This window comes from Paralichthys olivaceus, chromosome 10 (genome assembly GCF_024713975.1).
Source record: "Paralichthys olivaceus isolate ysfri-2021 chromosome 10, ASM2471397v2, whole genome shotgun sequence".
NCBI classification, from domain to species: Eukaryota; Metazoa; Chordata; class Actinopteri; order Pleuronectiformes; family Paralichthyidae; genus Paralichthys; species Paralichthys olivaceus.
Window position 1 is genome coordinate 12,070,334 of NC_091102.1, and position 23,954 is coordinate 12,094,287.

The 23,954-nt window shown below is 41.4% G+C and overlaps 1 protein-coding gene across 2 annotated transcripts in view; it reads right to left on the reverse strand.

Moving 5' to 3' along the window:
- The window catches only part of tanc1b (tetratricopeptide repeat, ankyrin repeat and coiled-coil containing 1b), a 102,424-nt gene that overhangs the window by 66,489 nt on the left and 11,981 nt on the right, over nt 1-23,954 (reverse strand). For both annotated transcript variants that reach the window (XM_069533238.1, XM_069533237.1), the window contains exons 2-3: nt 23,378-23,471; nt 3,348-3,548 (exon numbers count right to left, since the gene is read on the reverse strand). In XM_069533238.1, the coding sequence (XP_069389339.1) occupies nt 3,348-3,548; nt 23,378-23,438 (262 nt within the window). In that variant the 5' untranslated portion in view covers nt 23,439-23,471. The remainder of the gene's footprint in view (nt 1-3,347; nt 3,549-23,377; nt 23,472-23,954) is intronic.

The window sequence follows — 23,954 nt, forward strand, 5'->3', positions numbered from 1 at the left end:
CCATCAAAGCAAAAAAAAAAAAAAATCACTTAACTCATTTTAACACACAACCACCAGAGAGCACTTCCCCTGTGGTCTAATTGCATACATACCAATTAAAATGATACACTACTGATGGCAGCAATAAATTAATATGAAGAGCTGTTTTATTATGCTGACGTAGAGACAAAGCAACTACAGAGAGGTCATACATGTACTGTACATCCAGAAACATTAGAATCCCCTCTCTACCATCATCTACCATCATCTAGCCTCCTTGTTTGAATCCTTTTTTACAAATATGTTATATTTAACTGCTGCAGCCTGGTGCAGGGCTTATGTTTCAGGGATGCAGTGTAGTTGCATTAAAGTATAAATGAAGGAGAGATGAGCTTATTTAAATAGTCAACAGTTGTGTTAAATTGGCCGTATTTACAGATGCAGGAGAACATATTGCTTCTAAACCCACAGTAACATATTGCAACCAGTGGAGGTCACTGTGGAGATGGAGATACCCTGGAGACTGGGACCATTAAGTTCTATCAGCTCTAATGGCTTAAAGAGAGCTGGAAACCACAATTACTGTGTCATCAACTACACTCTACCCACTTCATATTGAGGGCCCTCTGGTTTTTTAAATAGCTGATCTCCGACCTGTGCTGGTTTGGTGCAGGATGGGTCCACTCAGGCGACATTCCTGCAGTAAATGTCCCTTCCTTTGTGCCTTTAGAGGTCCTGTAAACTATTAGGACTGTAAAACCAAGGTGCTGTTCAACACATGTCCGGGTGCTGTGTTTCATGGTTAAGCTCTGGGCTTAGCTGATCAAAGCTGTGGCAGTCAACACCACCAGAGCTTTGCGGCTCAGGCATCCGTCACACTCCTAATTAACTCAGTGTTTCTCTGTTGTCCTTTGTGAAGTTTTTTCATGAAAAAGAACAACCACTAAGTTGGGGCCTTCTTAACTGTGATAGATTATCCAATGTGTCGGGAAACGAAACCAAGCCACAAAATGCTTTTTGAATCTGTGAAACCACTTCCCCTAAAAAGACATCAGTGGCGGCTGTAGGGGAGTCTGACACGAGTAAATAACTTCACTAGGTACCAGGCCTGGTTGATGGAGCCGATTTTAAGATATGTCCCTTCGAGGTCAAAGTATATAAATGAGCATGATTCTCAAACTTCAAGCAATATCACCAGTGACATAAAATAACAACTACAGATATGGTTACCCCAAACACATTCTAAAAGCACTGCATCAGCTAATAACTGATCACTCTTTTCAAATACATGATAAAGTGTTTGATACTGAGCTAAATTAATGATAAAATAATACACTGAATTATCTGGCTAATGCTCCATTGTGCATCTCTCAGTTTCCCACAGCTACAGGGCTCACTGTGTCACACCCCACCCCCTCATGTTTTTCTCTCTGGATCTACACTGATCTCATACAGGAACCCATCAAAGTGATGAAGAGGTTTAATCCCTGTGTTTGGAATATTATTCATAAAAAATTTAAGTCACCAAAAATGTTTTGTCCTTCAGTGCACTTTTTATTAGATGTGGTAAATACAGATAAACTGCTTGTAGAAGTGTTTTCGTTAGGGTGGGTCCTGTATCTTTTTATCAAGCGTACATTTCCAAAACATGTTTCCTGTGCTGGAAGGTCCACAGTCTCCACATCTGTGTGCATGATCGCAAACATCTGCAGGCAAATCTTTACTGAGCCAGAACACCTTAAAGCTCTAACAATCAGCAGCAGAGATCATAATAGCACTTTAAGATTGTTAGATTACACCTAACATGAATTCCTTATCCAAGAATAAGAGCAAACTTGCCTGTTCATAACACTGGTATATGTGTAAGAATAAGTGAGTTAGATGTACATATATGCTCAGGTTTCCTTCTAAAAAACCATGCTGAACCACTCACTGACAATTATTTTTGTAACTGAACATCTACATAATGGTAATAAGTCACAGGGTCATCTCAATTATATCCATTTTTGGCATAGGAAAAAAAGTAATTTCACCAAGCGCCAAGTCTTAAATTGAGTTGAATGCGATGTTGTCTCTCACTGCTCAACAGGACCGAGAAAGAGAGGGCACGACCGACGCTGTTTTCATCACGGAGCTGAGACATTTTCTGCAGTATGTGTTTATTAACTGGAGGTGTGAACTCTCCCCCGGCGGGTTTTCACAGTTACCTCTGAGGACAGTGGAGGAGAGCCTCCGGACCCTCCCCCAACTTTCACTCCCCGGTCGTCCTACGTAGTATCCTATCTTGTCAGTCCATTTTTTTTCTCATTCTTCAGAGCATGTCATGAGGGAATATGCCTTTAATGAGAGTTCCATCTTCCCCAGTCCCCAGGGCCCTTTTCACCTTCACAAACCGAGCCTCCTCTCTCCCCTTCTCTGTCAGTCCCTTCGTGTCTGTAAAATATACATTTCCTCAGCGGCCTCTTTGGAGGAATAAAAACCTAAAATCTTATACCACTTAAGGTGGTTGTATAGAGTTTTGTTCTGAATGAGGGCTGAGCTAATTTACCTTTTTGCAAACATAAACTGCATCTGTGTTTTTCAAAAACCTTAAACTCAATTCTTAAATCTGGGGTTGAAATGCTAAATGAGGATTTTTTTTTTTTTCAACAAATGTGAACATGAAAGACAAGTCCGAGCAAGGCTCAAACCGTACCATCCCCCCTCACATCAACTCATCTTTACACTAAACAGATCAAAGCTGTAAGCACTCTCAACAAAGGCTAGATAGCCCGCAGATGAGTGCCACATGTGAGTGGGGCCACACTGACCACTTAAAAGATTTCTCTCCTCTTTGCTAAGTCTTCCAGAACACAAAGACTCAGGTTGAACTCCACAGCTGCTGAAAAGCACAGCCCAGGAGAGACTCACAATTAAATCCAGTGTAAACACTCGCCCATTACGAGCCAGTAAAGTGTAAACACGCGGCACAGTTGTAGGGAGCTATACTTCAACACAAGGTGATCAAATATGGGGATGAAGTGGCAAAAACAAATCTCTGTCAGCAGACTGAGCCCACAGTGTAACCAGTGGGATCCAGAATGGTCCATCTAACGTTGTTACATCATCCTCCTGTCTTCTCCGCCCATCTTCCCTGTGACTATTATTTCTTTGAAAGGAGCAATTATTCAGAATAGTTCGACATGTTTCAGAGAGGACTGAGATAAAAGCTGCTCAGAGCAACTGTCATTCCTGGAGGGATGTGAGATGCTCAAGAGTCGTACAGAAGCACCTGAACATAGACAGGAGTCCTCACTTTACAGGTTTCTCATGGAGACAAATGAAATGGTGCACAAAAGAATTAGCAGCACATTTAACCGATTTTGTACCTGGCGATCTCTTGCTGGGACGTAGGGGCATCATGTAGGACTGTCGTGGCAGCAGAGGCGATGAGGGGAGAGACATGGACACTCCCTTGGCGAGACTTAGCCTGAAAATGTCATCATTAGGGAGAGTGCTGCCAGGCCCCTGGGGCTGGGGGGTTCCATCCAGTGGGAATCTTCTTTGGCTGCTGTGACTGTGAACATCACCTGTTGAAGAGAATCACAAGGTGGTTACAGATGGAACAAATAGCTTTGGTATGAGCTCATGTACTGACATCATGAATCTACATAGAGTCAATTCAATCATGCACAGACCTTCAGTAGCACAAAACAAGCACTTACATGGGCATATGTGTTTTAGTACTTTTATTGTACTAGTCACAGTGGGGTTGAAGGAAGTGAAGCTTTTTAACAACAAAGTGCTATTCTTGGACAGAGTTGTTAAAACTCTGAGAATTATTTAACAAAGCACTAATGTGTAATGGCAATGTAGTGCCGCACACTAATATGCACTGTGTGCACAAGGCTAAATCAGTGTTTCCCGCAGAATTAGATTGCTGCCGGTGGAGGGGAACGTGCACTGCTAATGCGCAAAACACTGCAATAAAGATTTTTTTGTATTATTATAAGTGTTAGAGAAATGGTTTCATTATGAGACTGTGGTGGGACAAATTAAACTGTGACAGGCTGTCAAAGTTGAATTATAGGCACTGGCTAAATACATAGGACTCTTCCAGCAATATTTGAAAAGTGGTTGTATACTGTATGATTTAAGACATTTTGACTTTGAATTGCAGTCATAGCACATAGCTCTACCAAGCCCTAAAAAACACATTTTAATTCACTAGATCCAGATTTTTATTTGGATCTACACCAAATTAGACATTAATAAATGTCAGTCCCCTAAATGTGTTTTAAATTATGTTTTTATGGAATTTTGTGTAAACACACCTTTCTGGCAGAGGTAATTCATGAATTATATAGTTTTCATACACACTTGTTTAACTGCCAGTGTATGAAAAAACATCATGTTTATCTGCAGTGTAAGAGGCATTGTATTTAATTTTTCCTTCCCTCAGACCCAGTGTTTTCATGATTCTGATACGGTTCAATATGGTTTATAAAAGAAATTGGTTGAGTTAAAGCTTCAACAGGGAAAACAATGTAATAATGTAAACTGTCAGAATGAGCCAGAGGAAAATCCATGTCCACAACAAGTAATAAATGAGAAATGTTTTGAGATGTAGCAAAAATGATTTACAATATAAAACATGTATTATTATAAAGGATTTTATCTAATACAGAAACCATACTTTCAAAAAAGCTTTATATTTATACTTTGGATAAATAAAGACAACCAAACTGACCTTGAAGCTGATTCTACTGGAACAGTGTACCAAATCATTTTCTTTTACTACCATCCTGAGTCTGAAGGTCAGGAATGCAATGTAAAAACCCCAGAGAGAAAGCTTGGCAGTGCTTTATTTTGCTGCAGAAAGCATCGTGGCTCTTACAGGATGGGACTCATGAGTATATACTGCACTCAACACACATGGATACCAGGTAGAAAACCCCCAGAATGTCAGCTTTTTGAGAAGCTTGATGGCAACACAGTTTCGAAAATCATTAAGTTTCATGCAATTTTCCCCACTCATCCAGTTGTCGGTGTTTACTTATTTATGCAACCTCATAACACAAGCAGGTGCTATGCACTTGTTGACTAATCAGCTTACACCACCAGGCTAATGGTGGATTTCAGAATTCACTACTGTGGTTCCTTACTGACGTTTCCTGTAAATGATTCAAACAGGGAAACTAAGATATTGATCAAGCATCCACCGATTCCTGGAATCCAAGCTTGTGAGAAGGCAGTTTAGACAAGTGGAATAACAATCCTTATACCTCCCATGACACATTCATCTCGGCAGAGCAACATGCAGTGTCAAATACACTGTTTGCAATGAAGCTGTTTATTTAAGACGTCAATGAACTTTCCACTTGTGCGCTCTTACTGTAGCAGTTCATTGCCAAGTCTGTGAGTTTCATCAGCCACACCTCTACTATTTTGGTGTTCACCTGAGGGCTCTGTCTGTCTGTCTGTCTGTCTGTTACGGGCATCATTCTTCAGTCTCCACTTTACTGAGCTGTGCGTCGATGAGGAGCCGAACAGATGCCAAATATCAACTCAGTTCATGCTCCGTATCCCATAATAAATTTGTCCCACGTGAACTGAGCTGACTGAAGTATGTTTACCAGAGTTAAAAATTCAGAGTGAGGCATCCTGTCAGAAATGTCTCACCGCACACATGTTGCAGGTTGGCATGCAGTCAAGATTTCCTATCTAACAAACAGGGCATACTTGAACTCCAGATACAAGAATGTGTGAATGAATTATTGCAAGAATTTGGGGGCATTGTTTAAATTCATGAAGTCAGACAAACATCACAGGATGTCATGCCAGAAAATGACGTCAGATATAAGTCTCTTGCTGTCAGGGAAAATCACACAGATAGCTAGTAGGGGTGGGAGAAGGCAGAAAAGACCTGGATCCTGAAAAACATAGAAGCACATAATATGTATTTAAACCCAGGGTCATGGGCCAGTGAGCGTTTCTCATGCCACCGGGGCACATGAGAAGGACATCCAGTCAGTGAAGTAAACACGGCTGTGTGTCATTGACCACTGAGTTTAAGATAACATGTAACTAACAAAGCACACTGGCTGCCTGTTACTTTCAAAGTTATTTATGGGGAAAAAATCGGTTCAGGTGATTCAGGTGATACTGAGAGAGAGTCATGTTCATCTTGTCTCTGTATACAGTGTTCCATTTCTCTCTCCCTGCAGAGCTCTTAACTCCCCTAAGACATATTCCTCATGAACCTTATTTTGAGAATTATTGGATAAATAAGTTTGCTGCACCCTTTTGTGCAGGCAGCATGCATAAGTTCTTCTCACATATGAAGAATGCAGAAGAAGATTGTCCGGGTCAGACACATTCACAAGGAACAGGAAGTTTCCAGTACATTCAGGCAAGGGGTGGTATCTGGGTAGAGGCAGGACATGACTAACAAATTCAGCTGAGGAAAGTGTTTTTGTTTGCAGCACATCGACACCTGTGTCGGCCCTTATCAACAAAACCTCTCAAAACGTTGCCAAGTTGACATCTTCATCGGTGTCCTGATCGTGTATGGCTCTTTTTCATCCAGAGATATTTGTATTCTTCCAGTTTTGCATCCGTCACACACTAGAAACATAATCAGCACTTTCACTCGCTCACTCCAAAAATGTTCCTGCTGTATTCTCACGTTGGTTCACTCAAGCATTTTACTTGGGGGCTGGCAGCAAAAGTTCTGGAAAATGTTCAGAGGAACTGACATTTGTGTTCTCATATACAGCCCCTTTTGAAAACTACAGGAACATTTCCGGACTACAGTACATATCTAAAAACAGCAATAGTCAGTGACAGTCACTGTTTGTTGTCCCCACAAATTCACTGAATGAGCTTCTCTGTCCTGAGGCATTATCACATTTGTCAAGCTGGAAGCAGATTCTGTTGATGCTGTTGTGGTGATGAGGCAGACTGAAGTCGTCCATTGTAATGAGAGAAAACAATGGAACATCAAAACCAAAGAAAATGATACAATGTCAGTAAGATGTGGTGTCCATTACATGTTTTATCATCAGCACTGGTTTTGAAAACGTGAATGGTAGAGAAGATGTAAAAATCTACTACTCTGTTATTCAAAATGCAGTAATTAAAATAGGTCAATCAAATCTAACCTAAGTCTAACATAATTTAATCAATACTGAGCAGCTTGAGATGCCAAGAGAAAAAAGCAGCATCCATGTGATGGCCAGGTTTATAACAGCTTCTTAACAGCTGCATTAAAGGTTTGCAAGGCTCCAGCTTGAGGCAAAACCTGACCTGTGGTTGGACCCCACCGCACTTATGGTAAACCACCAGCAGCTCCGAACACAAGCCTTATGATAAGTTGAGATTTAGATTTAGATTTAGATTTCCTTTATTGTCCCTCAGTGGGGAAATTCACATGTTACAGCAGTAGCACAAGATTTAACTCCAAAGAGAGGACAAACAAACAAGCAAACAGAAACACACAACATCAGGTAGTATATATAGCAGCAGTTGTACATGGGCAAATAGCAAAATTTTTAAATTTTTCAAGCTGCCTAAGGTCATGAAAGTTGGGGTTAAGTTTCTTTGTTGTATCCCATGTAAAGACCCACACTGTATAACTACAGTAATCTCAAAACAGAAAAAACAGTTGAGCTGGTCACAATGGTGTACAACACAACCCATGTCCAGAAATAGAAGTTGTCTGCCATCTTATATTGCAAGCCAGCACTTCTCTTTTACAGTGTCATTGTTCTGTGCACTCATATCAAATCAAACTCACATGTTGGACGAGACGTCCCCACATTTTCCTGTTGAGGTACAGTTCTCCTCTCACAAATGGTTCCCCACAGTCTCCACACATGACTTAGCGAAAAACTCACAAACGACTGTACCTGGCTACTGGTTCACTCGGCGGTATCCAAGCCCTCGATGGAAAAACTGGTTTTGCTTTACTGAGAACCAATCGTGCATGGAAAGATCGTTCTAGCCACGGAGTCGTCTAACAGCAAAGTACAGTAATCTATTCTGCGGCACCAAAGTTGCCCACTCATCATAGCCACAAATTAAAATGTATGAATTATCAACCTCAAGATAACATGCAGTACCAAACTAATAACACAGACCATACGTCAGCGGATCCTGCTAAATCATAACTGCAGATGTGGCGAACCACAGTAACGACAATTAGCTTTGGGTTCCGTGTTCAGCACTGTGCTGCTCAGCAGATTAGCACTGACGCCTGTCTGCAGGAGGTTTGCCGAAATCACTTAAGAAGTGAACTGTGAGGGACAAGCTACTATTAGCATCCTGCTCCTCTCCTCAGGGGAATAAGTGTTGTTGGGCTGCCAGTCAAATCAGAAACAGTGACCCATTTTCTCCCCGCCTCTGCCTCGCCGTGGGTGGGGGGAAGGGGGCACACAAAAGGCACCCTGTGTTTCAAAGGGTCCCTAGACAAGAAGAATGCCAGAGCCAGGAAGCGAAAAGGTTGCAGGGACACCTTCGAATTCCCTCAGACACAGAGAAACCTGTGATTGACCCAAAGGTCACGCAGCGAAGGTCCGGACCTGTAGTGACCCTGACCTAAGTGGGAAACACTGCAGCCACACACTTCCTTAGAGAGGAGGTCCAAAATGGGTCTTCAGGGAAGTGTGTGTGTGTGTGTGTGTGTGTGTGTGTGTGTGTGTGTGTGTGGGGGGGTTATTATGCAGATATAGAAGATTTGATGCAAGAAGTGAAAGTCAAGTTTTCTCTGTGCTAAACCATTCAACACAAACAACATGTTAAGAGTCTACCCTCATTTTTTTTATTTTATACTGATGCTACTTTTCTCACGATTTGAGAATGGGCTAGTTATTATGCAATTCATTGATCAAAATGAACAGTGACATATTTGGGGACACTGGTGAAAAAAAAGGGTATAGGCTGTGTCTTGCAGATAGTCTTTATTTAGCACAGCTACATTGCTGCAGGTCACTTTAACAGTTTTAAAAAGAAAACTGCGACCAGCTTCTCCAGGCCAAGAAAACAGCCCATTCCAAACAGGCAGATTTAGAACAGGCACTGCATATTTTTAACAATGCATTGAAAGTATCTGTACAAAATAAAGATGATATAGTCTCTATGTATGGGATTGTAGCTGCATTGATTAACTGTTTTACCAATACCTGCAGCACCAGCTCTCCGCTCATGTGCCAACTGACAACTTAAAATATAAATTGAAATTTTCATCACAGAATACATATAAGTCATGACAATGATGCCCCCAACACTATAAACACCACCACCACTATAGTAACTTTAATAGAGGCTAGCTCAGTCTACGTAGGGTGCACAGTGAAAGTGGCTGCAGTTATAGCAGGTCGTGGCTGATACAGGTTTCAGGCATACTGCATGCTAAAGAGATTATGGCAAAGTTGTAATTTTGGTAGTTGGTTCTGAAAACATGAGGCGCCACATAAAAGTCGGCCGTCCAAGTCCTGGTGAATGGGCTGCAGCGTGTCACGGTGACTGCGCTGCCATCTGACCGATACTATATAACGGAGAGGGACACAAGGACAGAAACTCATCCAGCACTATTTCAGTTACTTTCCTAAACCCTGGATTCGGGCAAGGCCTGCAATTTTAGACCCTGCTGTGGTCAAGAAAATCAACCCTTTCTAATTATACATTGCTGCCCTGAGATGATGTAAAAATGATTACAGTCTCTTGCATGCTCTTTCCTCCTCATCAAAGTGAAGGGCCAGAGCCCACGAGGATGTGCCCAGCCCATAAAAACAGTTCAATATTATTTCAAGACATTGATTTAGAAAAATAAACATTAAAGCACAAATCAATTATTTGAGTAGGTCAATCTTAAAAGAGTATCCAAACCAATGTTCCAATGCAGTAATGTCACAAAGATAGAAACTAAACTCTGCATTAGAGCTAAAGGAAATAGAAATAAATCTCTGCCTGAATCGTCACAGTCATATTTGCATTATGATAACTGTAGTGAATAGGGGTCCTGCGCAGCCTTTACCAAAGTAACTTGGTAAATGGATCAACCCCTTAAAATAAAAGTCAGCTACAACAAATTAAATCTTATATCCAGATTCATGCATGGCCAAAGCACCCTACGTTCCCCCTGCTAGCATGCTACTCACTGTTCACACAGCTGAATGCTTTGAAATGTCTTTCATGGGTATAAATCAAGATTAAACCTTTCCCCTTTCAAGTAAATCTGTGCAATGGAATGTGACGCAGACCCTCATTGTCCAGCATAGCTATGAATTGCCCATTTAAATTATATAACTAAATTCATACACTGTATAAAACTGTAGAGTACCAAGTAACATGAACATGTTACAATACAGCAGCTCTTCCATAAGTACAACTCACTGTTTTCTAAATACATTCAGAGTTAAGACAAATAATGACACTGAAAACCGAGACTCCAGTCTGCTGTATAGTTCAATACACTTTCATGCTTAAACATTCATGTGCACAGAATTACATCAGTAATTCATAAATCAAGTTAAGATTCAGATTCACATCTCTTCTTCAAGCATTCTATAAGCATGCTCGCCTACTCGCTCACACTTTCTGTTTCTGTCAGGTTGGTTTGTTTTGGTCTCCCTCTCTCTCTCTATCTATTGGCTGGTTCAATGACAGGGGTTTAAGTCTTGCTTAGATTGCTATTGGTACAACAGACTAGCTATTATATAGACTCTAGTGTTGGCCAATGATACCCAGCACCAGCAATAAATACAATTTTGTTGACGCACATGATACACCTCTAAAGCTGAATGTGCCCGGAGAGTAGACATGTCAGGGTGTCAGAGGTGTTGAAAGAGGAGGTGCTGTCAGATGAGAAGAGTCTTCAATAGGTTCTTTAAGACAGAGAGGGACGCCGCTGCTCTGTTTGTAGGAATCAAAAAGAACAGCCTGGACTGTGATTGCATTGTGTGCAAGGAAGACGCCGGTCATGGAGTAGTGAAGTGGCCGTGAGGGAACCATCTGATAAACTACCAAATTAATGTAGTAAAAATATCAAATAACAGAAAGAACGACTGAATTTACAAAAAGGATCAGGAATATTCAATTCCATCTTGCCTAGAGTAATACAGCATGCAAAAGCTGATTACACACAAAATAAGTCTATCCAAACAATACAATCCATATCATATATACAATCCATATATCTATCTTCTCTGCTTACATATATACTGTATGTACACACACACACACACACACACACACACACACACACACACACACACACACACACACACACACACACACAGATACTCCATTAGCTTCTCACTAGTTAATTCTATGGACAGCAGAGAATGAAGAAAGGCTATAATTAATGCAGATTCTTTCAGTCGACACACAAAGCACGATGACCATAGGACAATCCACCAAAGGGGCAATTCTCCCGCTAGACTGGGTGCCAATGTGGATTCCCTGTGTACTTCCGAGACCAGGGTGACAGTCTCACAAAAGCTGTCATGGTTAACACCCAACAACCCACAGAGAGGAAAGAGAGAGAGCCAGACAACTAGTACTACAGAGTGGGGGGAGGGTCTTCAGTTTGAGTCATCTGAGATGATGAAGGACAAATTAGAGCTGATATGTTAATAAGATGTAAATTTATGTGGTTCAACATACACCAACCAAGGTAAAGCCAAGCTACCAATCAATGTCAGAAAACCTGACAACTGTAAAACACAAAATGATGCAAGAGATAAATGTTAAAGCAAATGATCTGTGTTGGCTTTTGCAACACATTCAGTTTTCACTAGTATAACTTCTACCCAGCGTCATGTCTGGTGCAAAAACAAGCAAACCAATGTGACATCTCTTCCTTGAAGCGTTTGATTTCCTTTCCTTTCCACTTTTATTTACTGTAAGTTAAATATATTAACACACTGCCTCCCTGTGGGCATTCTTTTCTACCACAAAATGTAAATTTTGCCTGCAACAACCAAATTCCACTAACTCATGAAGTGTACAGACTGAGTCTATAACTCATTTCAAAGGATTACTCATCTACGCTGGTGGCCTCTAATGAGAGAAAATAACTCAGACAGCCTCTTTAGTTTTAGCTTGTGGGAAACAGAAACAGTTCCCGCAGCTCTAACAACCCTCAGCTCAAATTCTTACGCACTTGATAATGAAGATGACAATGAAATTAGCTTCTAAGATGCTGTAGGCAAGGCAAGATGGCAAAAATGTTTTGACTCCAAAACACAAAGACAGTGTGTGTCTCATGGTTTCCCTCTGAAGCACAGCTCTGCAGTGGCCAGAGCTCTGGAATGCCTTCCCCACTGGCCCCATGAGGAGGAGAGACTGGGAGCGGTGTGGGTGTGCGTGTGTGTCCTGTGGAAGAAGGAATAGAAGAGGAGAAGGAGGAGGTGAAGGGCAGCACCTCACAGGCACCATGACATTTTCCATTCTTCTTCATAAATCGTCAATTTCAATCTTTATCATGCTTTTTTTCAAGAATCCTTCCAGGGACTCAGTAGGGGTTACCAATAAAGAATATGACACAGGACCATTTTCTGTGTGATAGGATGTTATTATGGATACTGATGAGCTGCATGACCAGTCAATACAGAGGAGGGTGTGTTTTAATGGTGAAAAGACGAAATACTAGTTTAAAATGGCCCACATTCAGTCGAATTGGAAACTCTTTGATGGTGAGGTCTTAGAAAGCTACTATTAGTGTGTTTAGACCATAGACTGTATATAAAGATAGATAATGCGTCATCATTTCCTCCCACTATCAAGAAATGAAGCCAAAATATCACAGATACCAATGCAGCCATTGGTGCATTAGTACATGGTGCATTGTTTCTAGTATAAACTGCCCAGACATAAGATGATGATTTAGTAACATCCAGACTAAGACTTGATTCGGTATACACAGCACTACTACACTGTCACTTTGTACAGATCTTGAGCTACAGATGTATTAATGCCTCTATACTCAAACTGTCTTGTCACTTTATATTGCACTGGAGAGCAGTGTCTCACCTTCATATTCGCCCTGTGTGTACGATGAAAGTGACAATAAAGACGTTGAACTTAAAGCCATAAAATGTCTCACATGGGTTATACATGGGGTTAATTACAGCAATGTCCTCTACGAGCCATGGAAACAACTGGTACAGTCAAAGCAAAGGACAGATGGATGATGGATGACAAGTACACTTGTCCACACCATGATCAATCTTCTTAACACCGCAAACACAGCTCTGAGGCCACAGTGCTTAAAGGTAGAAGATTCACAATGCAGTCAGATGAGAGATGGACAAGAGCTTTCCGCTGCCACACATTTTCTGAATTCCCAGTCAACCTTTCTCTAATTCCTTACATTTCCACTTACAGTTTTTGACCAATATCTGTTAACAGTATGCATAAAGCAAAAAAAGGTGGAAAAAAAGGTGGAATCTGTTGCATGGTGCAAGTGAGTCATGGGTTGCCATGGAGATCTGGTACAACAAGAGATTTGGACCACCATTAGCACAGATCATTAGGCAGGGCTTCTTCTTGGGGCCAGGTGAGGTCATGAGAAAACCACCAACTCCTGGACAACAGCCTCTTCAGTCATTTTAAATGGGCGAGATATGGCACAAAGGCTGCCCGTCCAATCCCTCCAAAGAGCCTAATCCCATAAGCAAACAAGGCCAGAGGCAAATCTTTGCCAAGCTTGTGCAATCTTTAGCATAAATTACATATGGTTTTGATAGGAACCTCTTCAACCATTAGCAGAGTGAGGATATGTCCGTTTGTTATTTTCAAGATTAACAATAAAGGAAAATTACCCCTGACACATAAAAGAGATGTCTTCTATAACTCCTTCAGCGAGTACTTAACCTTGCTTTCGATAGGCTTTACTAAACTTTGCCAACTAACTTTCAAATAAAAGAATGATCTTGAAAAACTAAATGTTAAATATGACATAAATATGAAGAGGATAACTCTGGATAACTGCTCCTCTTTACATTAAGCACCATTCCCTCTTCCTTTGAGGCCTGGCACAAAGGGGCTGAGGTCATTAGTTCAGCCTGTCTCAAACCCTCCTGAGCTAAAGATGGCAAGACATTCATCTACAGAAACAATGGCAAAAAAAGTCTCTGTGTTCAGAAATTCAGAACAGAGAAAGACAGAGTAAAGTGAGAGAGAGGACAGAGAAAGACCCCCCACCCGCAAGCCCATGACTGAACAGAGGTCTCCGCAGACACCCACACAGACTTTACTGAGAGTCAGACACTGTGACAGCATAGGTCGCTGTCTGCATAGAAGATGGCGATAGGTGAGAAAAACACAGCCCTTAAAACCCATGGAAAGATATCGAAATAGAATGAACAATTTGTGCTTTATTGTGTAATAATGGTGACGGGATAGTCACCTGAATAAAGGGGGGACATTAAGTGGTCATTTAGATCACAAAGGATGGTTGAGGTGTGAAAGCAAAGTGGAAAATCGGACAGAAGGAATGTGTCTGCCCAGGCAGGTCACGCTGTAATTAGAAAAACCTGTGGCCCGCTGACCTCTCCAACCAATGAACTGCCACGACAGACGCTATCACCCCCTTCAAAGACCATCCAAAAACACCCCGCCATGTTCACTGATAAACTGTGTTTCCTCTTCTTTGAAGAAGGGGGGAAAAAAAACATTATTTGCCCATGGATCGGGGGAGGGGAGATAACGCAGGGCGATGACTGAGTGCGTTTGCTGTGGTGAAGATGACATCACCCGCTGCTTCCATGAGTTCTTGTGTATTTGTTTGGCTGCTTGCCGTTGCTGTGCACACTGCTTCCAAGGTCACACAAGCACCACGGATGCTGAGTGTGTGAGAGCCAAATTAGGGTAATGGAGAGTGATCACCGGCTGCTGTGGCAGACAGTGGGCCTCTGGGATGCATTTCTCCAAATTCCTCCCAGCCAGAAGCCACTGGGCAGGAAGAGCAACGCCAGATTTGACCATCCGTTATTCCATTTAACTATCCTCTGTGTGTTCTTGTTGGATATTACTAAAAATAAGCACGGGATGGAAATTCTCATCCCACCATAAAAAGAGAATGAACCAATAAATGAATGAGTCATATTAACAGTTTTAAATACAGCACAAAAACCATATCCTCCCTGCCACTTTTACAGTTATATTGAAATGAAGCAGCATGTATCGACATATTTCTTCATTTGACATGAAGATACATCATATTTGCCACTAGCAACAGTCCCTTGCTCCAAAGTGTCTCAGGTCAAAATACATAAAAAAACATAATCAAATGAATTGTCTGTGGCTCAATAGGTAGAGCGGGTCGTCTATTAATTATAGGGTTGGCGGTTTGTAGTCTAGTCTCCTCTATCCTGCATGCCAAAGTGTCCTTGGGCAAGACAGTGAACCCCAAATTGCTATATATGAGTGATGTACGATAGAGAAAGTGCTGCACAAAAAATGAACTGTATGAATGTGTGAGTGAATTGGTGAATGGCAAAACTGTACCATAGTTTAACAAGACTAGAGAAGTGCTGTATAAATACAGACCATTTACCATTTATTTATTAAAACAAAAAACAGCTAAAACTAGTGTCTCTCAGTACAGCCTACACCAAGACCCAACAGTCCCCTTGAATTAAAGCTGAACCAAATTACAAATTCTTAGATCAGTTTCCTAAATATGCATACGATCTATCTATAAAAATGTCAAGACACCCAATCTCAGAATCTCCTCCTTCCACTAGTTGTGTAATACTGTTGACAAACAAACAAACAGGGGTGAAAACATAACCTGCTTGACGGAGGTAATGAACATGTGTGTCAGGATGAATAAGGAAGTGAAATGAAAATAAATCATGTGATTAAATTTTACATTAAAGTGAAACAAATTTCTGATGTAGAGCTATAAAATCTGAACATGTTAAATACAATGTACAGACCATACATAAGATCAATATAAATCATTACAATGAGTAGAATAAACTTCTTGGATTGTATGGTCACTTTTATGTGATCATAAAATCCAAACCCCTTCAAAGACTTGCTTCCTCTAAGTCTTAAGTCATGTGATGTGAAAGTTAAATGTAGCCCATGCCAGTGTTTGTTGTAAAAGTCAACGCAAACAGAAAACAGTGAGACTGGCAGACCAGGGTCACTGCTTTCCCCGTTAGCCCTTGTTTTACTTTTCAGAAGCAGAGACAGGGAGTGTCTAATGTGGATACACCTGAGGTTTGTGGGCGTATGTGTGTGTGTTTGTGTACATGACTGTGTGTGTGTGAGTGATGTGGTTTGAGCTACGCCCTGCTAATCGTTGCCTGCTGGCTGCACAGCGCTTTGATAGCCGCGCAGGTCTGTGCTCTCAATGGTCTCCTTTGTAAATCAGGTGCATTCTTTTCTCCAACATTTTAAACCCTACCACAAGTGTCTGGACATGAAAATCTAGACAAACATGACTACGAGCAAAGATAGCAAACACAGGCCGAAAAGCCTCAACTCAATGGCAGTGCGTTTTCTTTTAATTACAGTAAAGCTATAGATAGATCCAAACTTTTGTGTTTTTAAAGTGAAACTGATTAAAAAAAAAAAAAAAATTTGTCTTAAGAGCTCCAATGGAGAACTTAAACAAACCCCAGCCTCATACGGCTATGAGGCTCCTCAGTACGAAGTGTGTTCCAAAAGGAAAACCATGCGCTGATGATAAAGGAGTCAGTGGTTCTGGTCTTAACACTACTTATTATGGTTAATCAAAGGATGTTAATCATGTCTCTTGAGGTTGTTGGCCTCTCTCTCTCTCTCCGTCTCTCCCTCTGTGTGTCTCTCTCTCTCTATCTGTGTGTGGCATAGCTTAAGAGTCTGCCTTTCTGTCCTGTGCAGGTCACATACTGTATATAATCTGTGGTCTAGACATCCCGTGGTTGACTGCGAGCATCTTGTTTGTCTTTGTCTTGGTTCAGTGTTTACGACTTTTATTTTGTAACACCAAATTCATGAAAAGAATACATTTTTCAAAAATGTCAGAAATGGCCCTTCATTGACAAAGAGCTTTCCCTACTTACCATACAAATTTTCATACCAGATGTGCATCATGAATTCCTAGTTCACCTGGCACAAAGATTATTCGAGGAGTACGAGCAGTTTTCCAAATAAAAAGAGAACTTAAAAGCTTCCCTACACCATGGAAGAACTCTGCGAGGGAGTTTTCCAGTGAGCCACAGGACGAGGAGGAAGCATGTCTCAAAATGGCTGTGGTAGACATGGCTGCAGAGGAGGCTGCCACCCAGCTGTTCACTTAGAAGAACCAGGATAGCACAGGCACACCGGCACACTCTGAACCTGCGGGCAGACTCTGTCCTGACCGGTGTTTGTTAATGTGTGAGAGGAATGTCAGCCACAGTGTGTTTGTCAGTGAAAGAGCTCGTTGTGATCATGAACTTGGTGTTGAGCATTCCCTTAGTGGTGTTGGAGGACTGCAACCGATCCAGCAAAAAATACACAGCTCAGACTAGAAAAAAAAATCTGTCACACACAGACTGTAAATAAAGATGGACATCCCATTATTCAGAAATGAAGCCAAAATATCCTGGATACAAACATTGTCATCTTGCACATCTGACACCAGAGTCTGCACAGCAGGGATCTGGGGATGGGGCCATGGTAAGTCTCATCTGTCAATCATCCAGCTACCACCAAATAACTAATCAAAACCAAATAGTAATATTGAATCTTGGGGTTGATGATAATATCGATAATTCCAAAGTTGATGCAAAATATTGTTTTAGTTGCACTGTTGAAAGCTACAAAACCCATGTAATAACTGAGTTGTCATTTATTTCATATGATTATTATTTCTTTTTTTCCCCAGTAACTGATTAAAAAAGCAGCATTTTTTTGGGACAAATGACAGTCCATCAAAAGCTCATTCTTAAAACAAAATAACCAGTCAGCCACCTGTGGTTATTGTTTATTGAGGGCAGTCTTCCCATAACAGTAAAAATTCCTGATGTGAAACCCCTGAGGGCGGCTGAAAGAGAATGAATACAGGAGGGAAGGAATCTCTGCAATGTCTGCTCTCATATTTAACTGTATCGCCACAGAGTGAATATACAGGAGAACACAAAAAAACAGAAGACAACTACAATAAACAATACTAAAAACAGCAGAAACTATCATCAACACCTCACTGTTCAGTTCAACAAAAACTAAGCTTTTCAAGCTTCACGAACTAAGTGTTTATGCAGGGATATTGTTAAAAATGCAGCATGAAGGGCAAACCTACAAACTCTATCATCGCTGTGGTACCACCAATTGCCAAAACGATGTGAAATCTTACAAACACAACAGAGTCCTGCCTCGTAACCAATTTGCTGTTGCCTGACCCCGAGCAACAAATCACTGTTTCATGTCAAAACAGCCGAAGAGCTCACAGAAACTGCAGAGACAGCACGTACCAGTCACCGCCACAGCTGAGGCAACAGAGTGCAGTGCTTAATGGTCTCTCTCACACTCGTTCACCAAAATCAGTTTGTACACAGGTTTTCTACATTGTGAATTTTCCCTTCATCTTTCACTTTATCCCACAGAGACCTGGGAAGCTCCTAATCAGAAAATGACCATCAGACTTAAAAAAAATTCTGCAAGTCAGCAAATCATGTTTTCACTCCATGCTGTGGAAGACCTTGATGATGATATAAGCACTGTAGCCACACATTCACTATTTAAATGCAAGACAAGCTGCAAGAGCACAGAAACGCAACCTCTTTATGATGGACTTTGGTGCAGATCCATTTGTCATAAAAAAAAACAGCCACAGGTATCTATGTAAATGAAAAGTTCAAGCATAAGAGTTGCACCAATCATTTGCTTCTCTGTTTCATTTTAATAGTCAAAGCTTAAGACTGTATCCCAAGTCATTGCTGTCAGCAGACATGTCACGCAAAGTCATTATTATCCCTGCTGACACTGCTGGGAAATGAAAGGTTAAAGCAGAGCAGAAGAGCAGACCTCCTTTTTTTCTTTGCTTACAGGTCAACAACAGGCCTGCAGTCTCCCGTCCAGCCAGGTGCATGATTGGCTTCAGTCTCCATGTGTAAGGCCAAATGAAATGGGGAAAATCACTGCCAACTGGTGGTGGCTGCATGTCTTGTTTGTGTGTGCGTGGCTTGTGTGTGTGATTGGGGGTTGAAGGAATAAACAGCTGAAACCGTTGTCGGCCTTAAAGGGTGCACGGCCGTGCATGCTAGTGTGATTAACATTGCGTCACACCACAACAGACAGACAACTGTCTGCCAGCTGCCTCGAGCAGCCCCAGCTCACTTAGCGGGAAGCCCAAGTTGGAGGGCCTTCAGAGGTATTACCCAATCCACGCAGTCACCTTCAGCAGTTAAAGCTGAGTCAAAAGTGCTGTTTGCCTGGGTCACATCATGAGCTGACTGATGAGACTCCCACAACAGCAGTGCCAGTATGCATCAGTACACTTAACTCAAGACAGTGAGACAGAGAATGCTCTCCTCTGTGAGAACAACCAGACAGAAAACTGGATTGTTTCACAGACACTAAAAATACAGACTTGTCTTCACATGTCCATAATAGGGATTTGGCGTGGCTTAAAAAACACTTCAACACAGTATAACATGGCCAAACACTTGAGAAAGCACCAATTATTTGGTCTGTAATCAAATTGACTCCATATTAACTGTCATTATGAGACCTAAGAATATCAATATTTCTTTCTGCAGGCTGGTAAAAAGAACCAATTGATTATATGTGACAAATAGTGGCACTGTGGACTGTCATGAACGAGTCTGCCTGAATACCTCGTCTGCAGGGCTCAGCATGTCACATAAAAAGAGATTAGAAAGAAATTACAGGGTGGTGCTGAAAAATCGACGAGTGGGCTTAAATCAAATACTTTGGTTCTGAAGATGAATTCTGTTGTGGGACCGGGAGGAGAATTATAGCCATCTCTTTAACCTGCAAAGCCCTATATTCTCAACTCAAAACATTGTAGTTGAAGGACATCAAGAAGAAAATAGCATTAAGCAGAATCACACAAACTTCAAACATCACACACCTCAGATGAAGAAACGAGTTACCTCAGAAATTCAAACCAGACACTGCATGTTAATTACCGGGAAGTCATAGGTGAACCTCGCAGTAAAATCTGAGTGGCCTGTATCCTCTACCCTAAAAGCGAACATCAATTAAAACACCACTTGATTTTATTCTTTTACAATATAATCACCTTCTTGTGCCTTGGGGTCTCAAATCTATTAATTCCACTGAGGCTTACTTGCAATGCAACCTTTCTCAGAAACTGTTCACATCAAACGCAACAGGCCACAGCAAATGAGCAACCCATTTCCAGAATGGCATGGGCACCATAAAAAACTACTTAAAAGGGATTAAAATGGCCAAGTCCAAACAGATCCCCTACAGATTGAGGCTAGGAGAGGAGAGCGAGGAGGAGGAGGAGGAATGATCTAGGAGGAGCGCAAGATGGAGGGACTAAATTAGCAAACTGTGAGTTTTTGCGGTCTTGGCAATGGGGAGATCCCAAGGGAGAGCTAATGACTGTGGTGGTATCTGGCATGGGGGCCAAGTTTCCTTGACTGCTTTAAAGTTTCTTCCAGTCCATAGCCACCATGTCATGAGCAACATATGCTGAGCTATCTTGCAATTATACCATTATCAAGGTCCCTCCTCCCACTGACTTCCACTATAGCATGTCAAGCAGATTTTACAGGAAATTTGTCCTTCTTGTCCCTCTGAAGGAAGGACAGTCTGCACAGTCTGTTCCTGTATTAAAACAAATAGGACTATGAAAAATAACAGGGGTCACCTCTGGGAAAGCCCGGCTGGAAAATGGCACAAAAAAATAAGAGCACATTTTTAAAGTGCACTAAGCCATGTAAATCTTTTTGGATTGATGAACATATGAGAAATTGAAAATAAATGCTATTATACAATACAATTGAACACAATTTTCATTATTCTACAAAAAATATCTGCCAAGAGCAAAACATTCCATCTTTCCAAATTTGTAAGCAACCAAATACAAATAGTCCTGTGTTAAACAAAGACTGTAAATAAAGATGGATGACACGTCTCCACTTCCTCCCACTAACAATCAATGAAGCCAAAATATCCTGGATACAAACACTGCCGTCTTGAGCCGATGATGTATTTTTGAGCCATAGTTTGCGCAGTAGTGATCGTAGGATGGAACTGCAGTATCCAGGCCCACCTGATGCATGTGCTCAACCAACCAACTTGAAGGAAAACATTTTTGACCTGTATATTGACTTAGTAGTTTGGTCCATGCCCCATCCACCAACATGGAGGAGGCAGGGTTTAGACAGCCACCAGGGGGGGAAATCAAGACGCTTTAGCTTCACTTTTAGGAAGCTGTAATGTCACCCTTTATAGTCTATGGTGTAAAAAAGCAAGCACTGCCCCGATGCTAAAAACAAATCTCAACCACAACAACAACACTGACACTGTGTCAACCAAATTATTTTCTTACCAGTTGATTCCAATTTTAAGACAACAGAAACACAAAAAATAAAGTGGATGACAAAACTCCAACCACACCAGACTTTTAAATTTAACACATTTCAAACTGCCTGGGATCCAAATGAAATCTTTATTCAATCCGTGCAGAGGAAGCAGTGAATATTTTATGTGCAATATGGTACTATCTTGTCCCAGAGACCATTAACCATACTGCAGTGTGCCCAATTTGATTAACACAACCTTCCCCATCAGGGCTCCTGTGATGCTAACTCCATTTTGGCTGCCAGGAAGGACCTGAATTCCCAAACAGAACCTCTTCAAGGACAACAGGGACGTAAACAGGGTGGTAGAATAATGAAACTTACAATTTGAAATTATTATACTTAATTGATTAAAATGTATCCAAGATCATATAAGTCATATAATATATATAATTAAGATCATTTAAGAAATGACTTTGATTTAATACAGGCTATTACAGGAAATTAGCCATATTACTTTTATTCTGAACTTGAAAAAGTCTGAAAATAAAAAAGTACGCAGTAAAGATATCTGTCCTACACAGGGGCAGCAGTGCGACAAAGTGACCACTGCGAGCTGTTGCTTCTCTGTGACCTCTCATCTGTCTTAAGAGCTCTAAACAACGGAGAGGAGTGGTCAGATTTTATTGTCCCAGCATGAGAAAAAGGGGAGAGAGCTGCTTTGGCTTGATGGATGGGGTCCAACTGGGAGGGTGAGGCTGGGATAAAGGAGCTGGGTCCCGCCATAAAACTCCGCTACTCCCTAGCATCCACGTACACAGAACCTCCTGTTGTTAAGAGTATATGTGTGTGGGTGAGGGTGTGTGGGCGTATGTGTGTGTGGAAACTAGGAAGCTGCGTTATCAGCGTGATTCATGCATGCACGCGAGACGGGTTGCAACAACTTGATAGCACTTGACAGAAAACAATACATAAAAGTCTGCAATGATAACTTCTCCCTCTGCACTGTACTGGAGAGAAGTGGGGGTGACTGTTGTGTAAAGCAGAGCCAGATTCTTCCCCTCTTTAATCTTCACATTTGACTGTTGAGTGAAGCGATCACATCAGACAAAGACGTGTAAGCGCTGTACCTCCTGCTAGACCCAGTCCTCAGGTGGTAAAAGCAAGTTGAGGCTGGTAAATGCAGTCTAAGCACAAATGGTCAATCTGCTATGCCAAGACAGAGCATTGGAGGAGAGCATTGTATGAATAAGAGACGAGTAAACTGCATATTACTGACAGTGAGTCATGTTTAGTCATGTTGGAAAATGAAGATTTTTGAAGGAAAAGAAAACATCTGTTATGACACAATGGCCACGCTGTCTATGTCTATATTCAAAATAAAAGAGATGGAGGGTATCCTGCTCCGAACTGAGGGTTACAGATATAACAATGGTTCTATGAATTTTAAATGAGTGAAAGATACAGTGGGTTATTGCTGGAGTGTATCCATGGTGGCATGCAGTGTACACAGTGTAACTATCTCCACTTAGGCAAACCGTTACCAGTACAGCAAGACACTGTTGCATTATGGGACCTGCTGTCATACCCAACCTTATTGTAAACCCTCATGCTTACCAAACTGGGAAGTAAAGCTACGCATTTGCATTACAGGGATAACACTAACATAACATAATGACAGACATAAATTATAAACAAAGCATGCAAGGATGTTTTTTTACCTGGACAAAGAATGAAAAAGTGTGCATGGTCTTCACCTTTTGCTAAATCTGGCTGATATGTATGTTGTCCACTGGCTGTAGTGATGCAGCACTGTTTTTCTTGTTTGTTTAGTGTACGCAACCAAGGTTTGTGTCTAAGCCTTGGGATACTGATAAACATGTTTTGCCATTTTTTCCTCTATGTGATATTCCACATACCTGAATCCTTCTTGCTCCCCTTGCCTCCATCTCTGTTCTTCTTCAGCACCGCCTTGAACATGGCAAGATTCCTGGAATCCTCTCTGTAGAGGTTCTGGACCAAAAAGAAAACATTTGATTACTCACAGCCAAAACAACAGTATTGTCACTCACGGAAAACCATGGAAATAATCACTGACAGATTATTTTTCTACTCATGGAGCAGAAATGAAGCAATTTCCTCTTTTTTCCAGTGAATAACAAACTCTTCAATCCTTTAAAAAGGCTTTACAGGTTTTTCATTATATCTGCTTTCAGACATGCACTGAACTCCACAGTTCCTCCATATTTTGTCCGGAGGAGGTGCATGTGTGAATGCAAATGTCCGAGTGAGACGCTCCGTAGTCTCTGCAGACTTTGTCCGGTTGGCCTCCTAGTATAATGTCCGTACAATTCCAGAAGTCGATGTGTGAACACAACCAGGAAACCCCACTGGATTCACAGAGAGCAAGTCGGGGGATTGATGCTGCTTCTAATGCACAACAGAAGCAAATATGAAAAAAAAAACTAAAAGACAACAAATCTCTCCCAGCTGAGG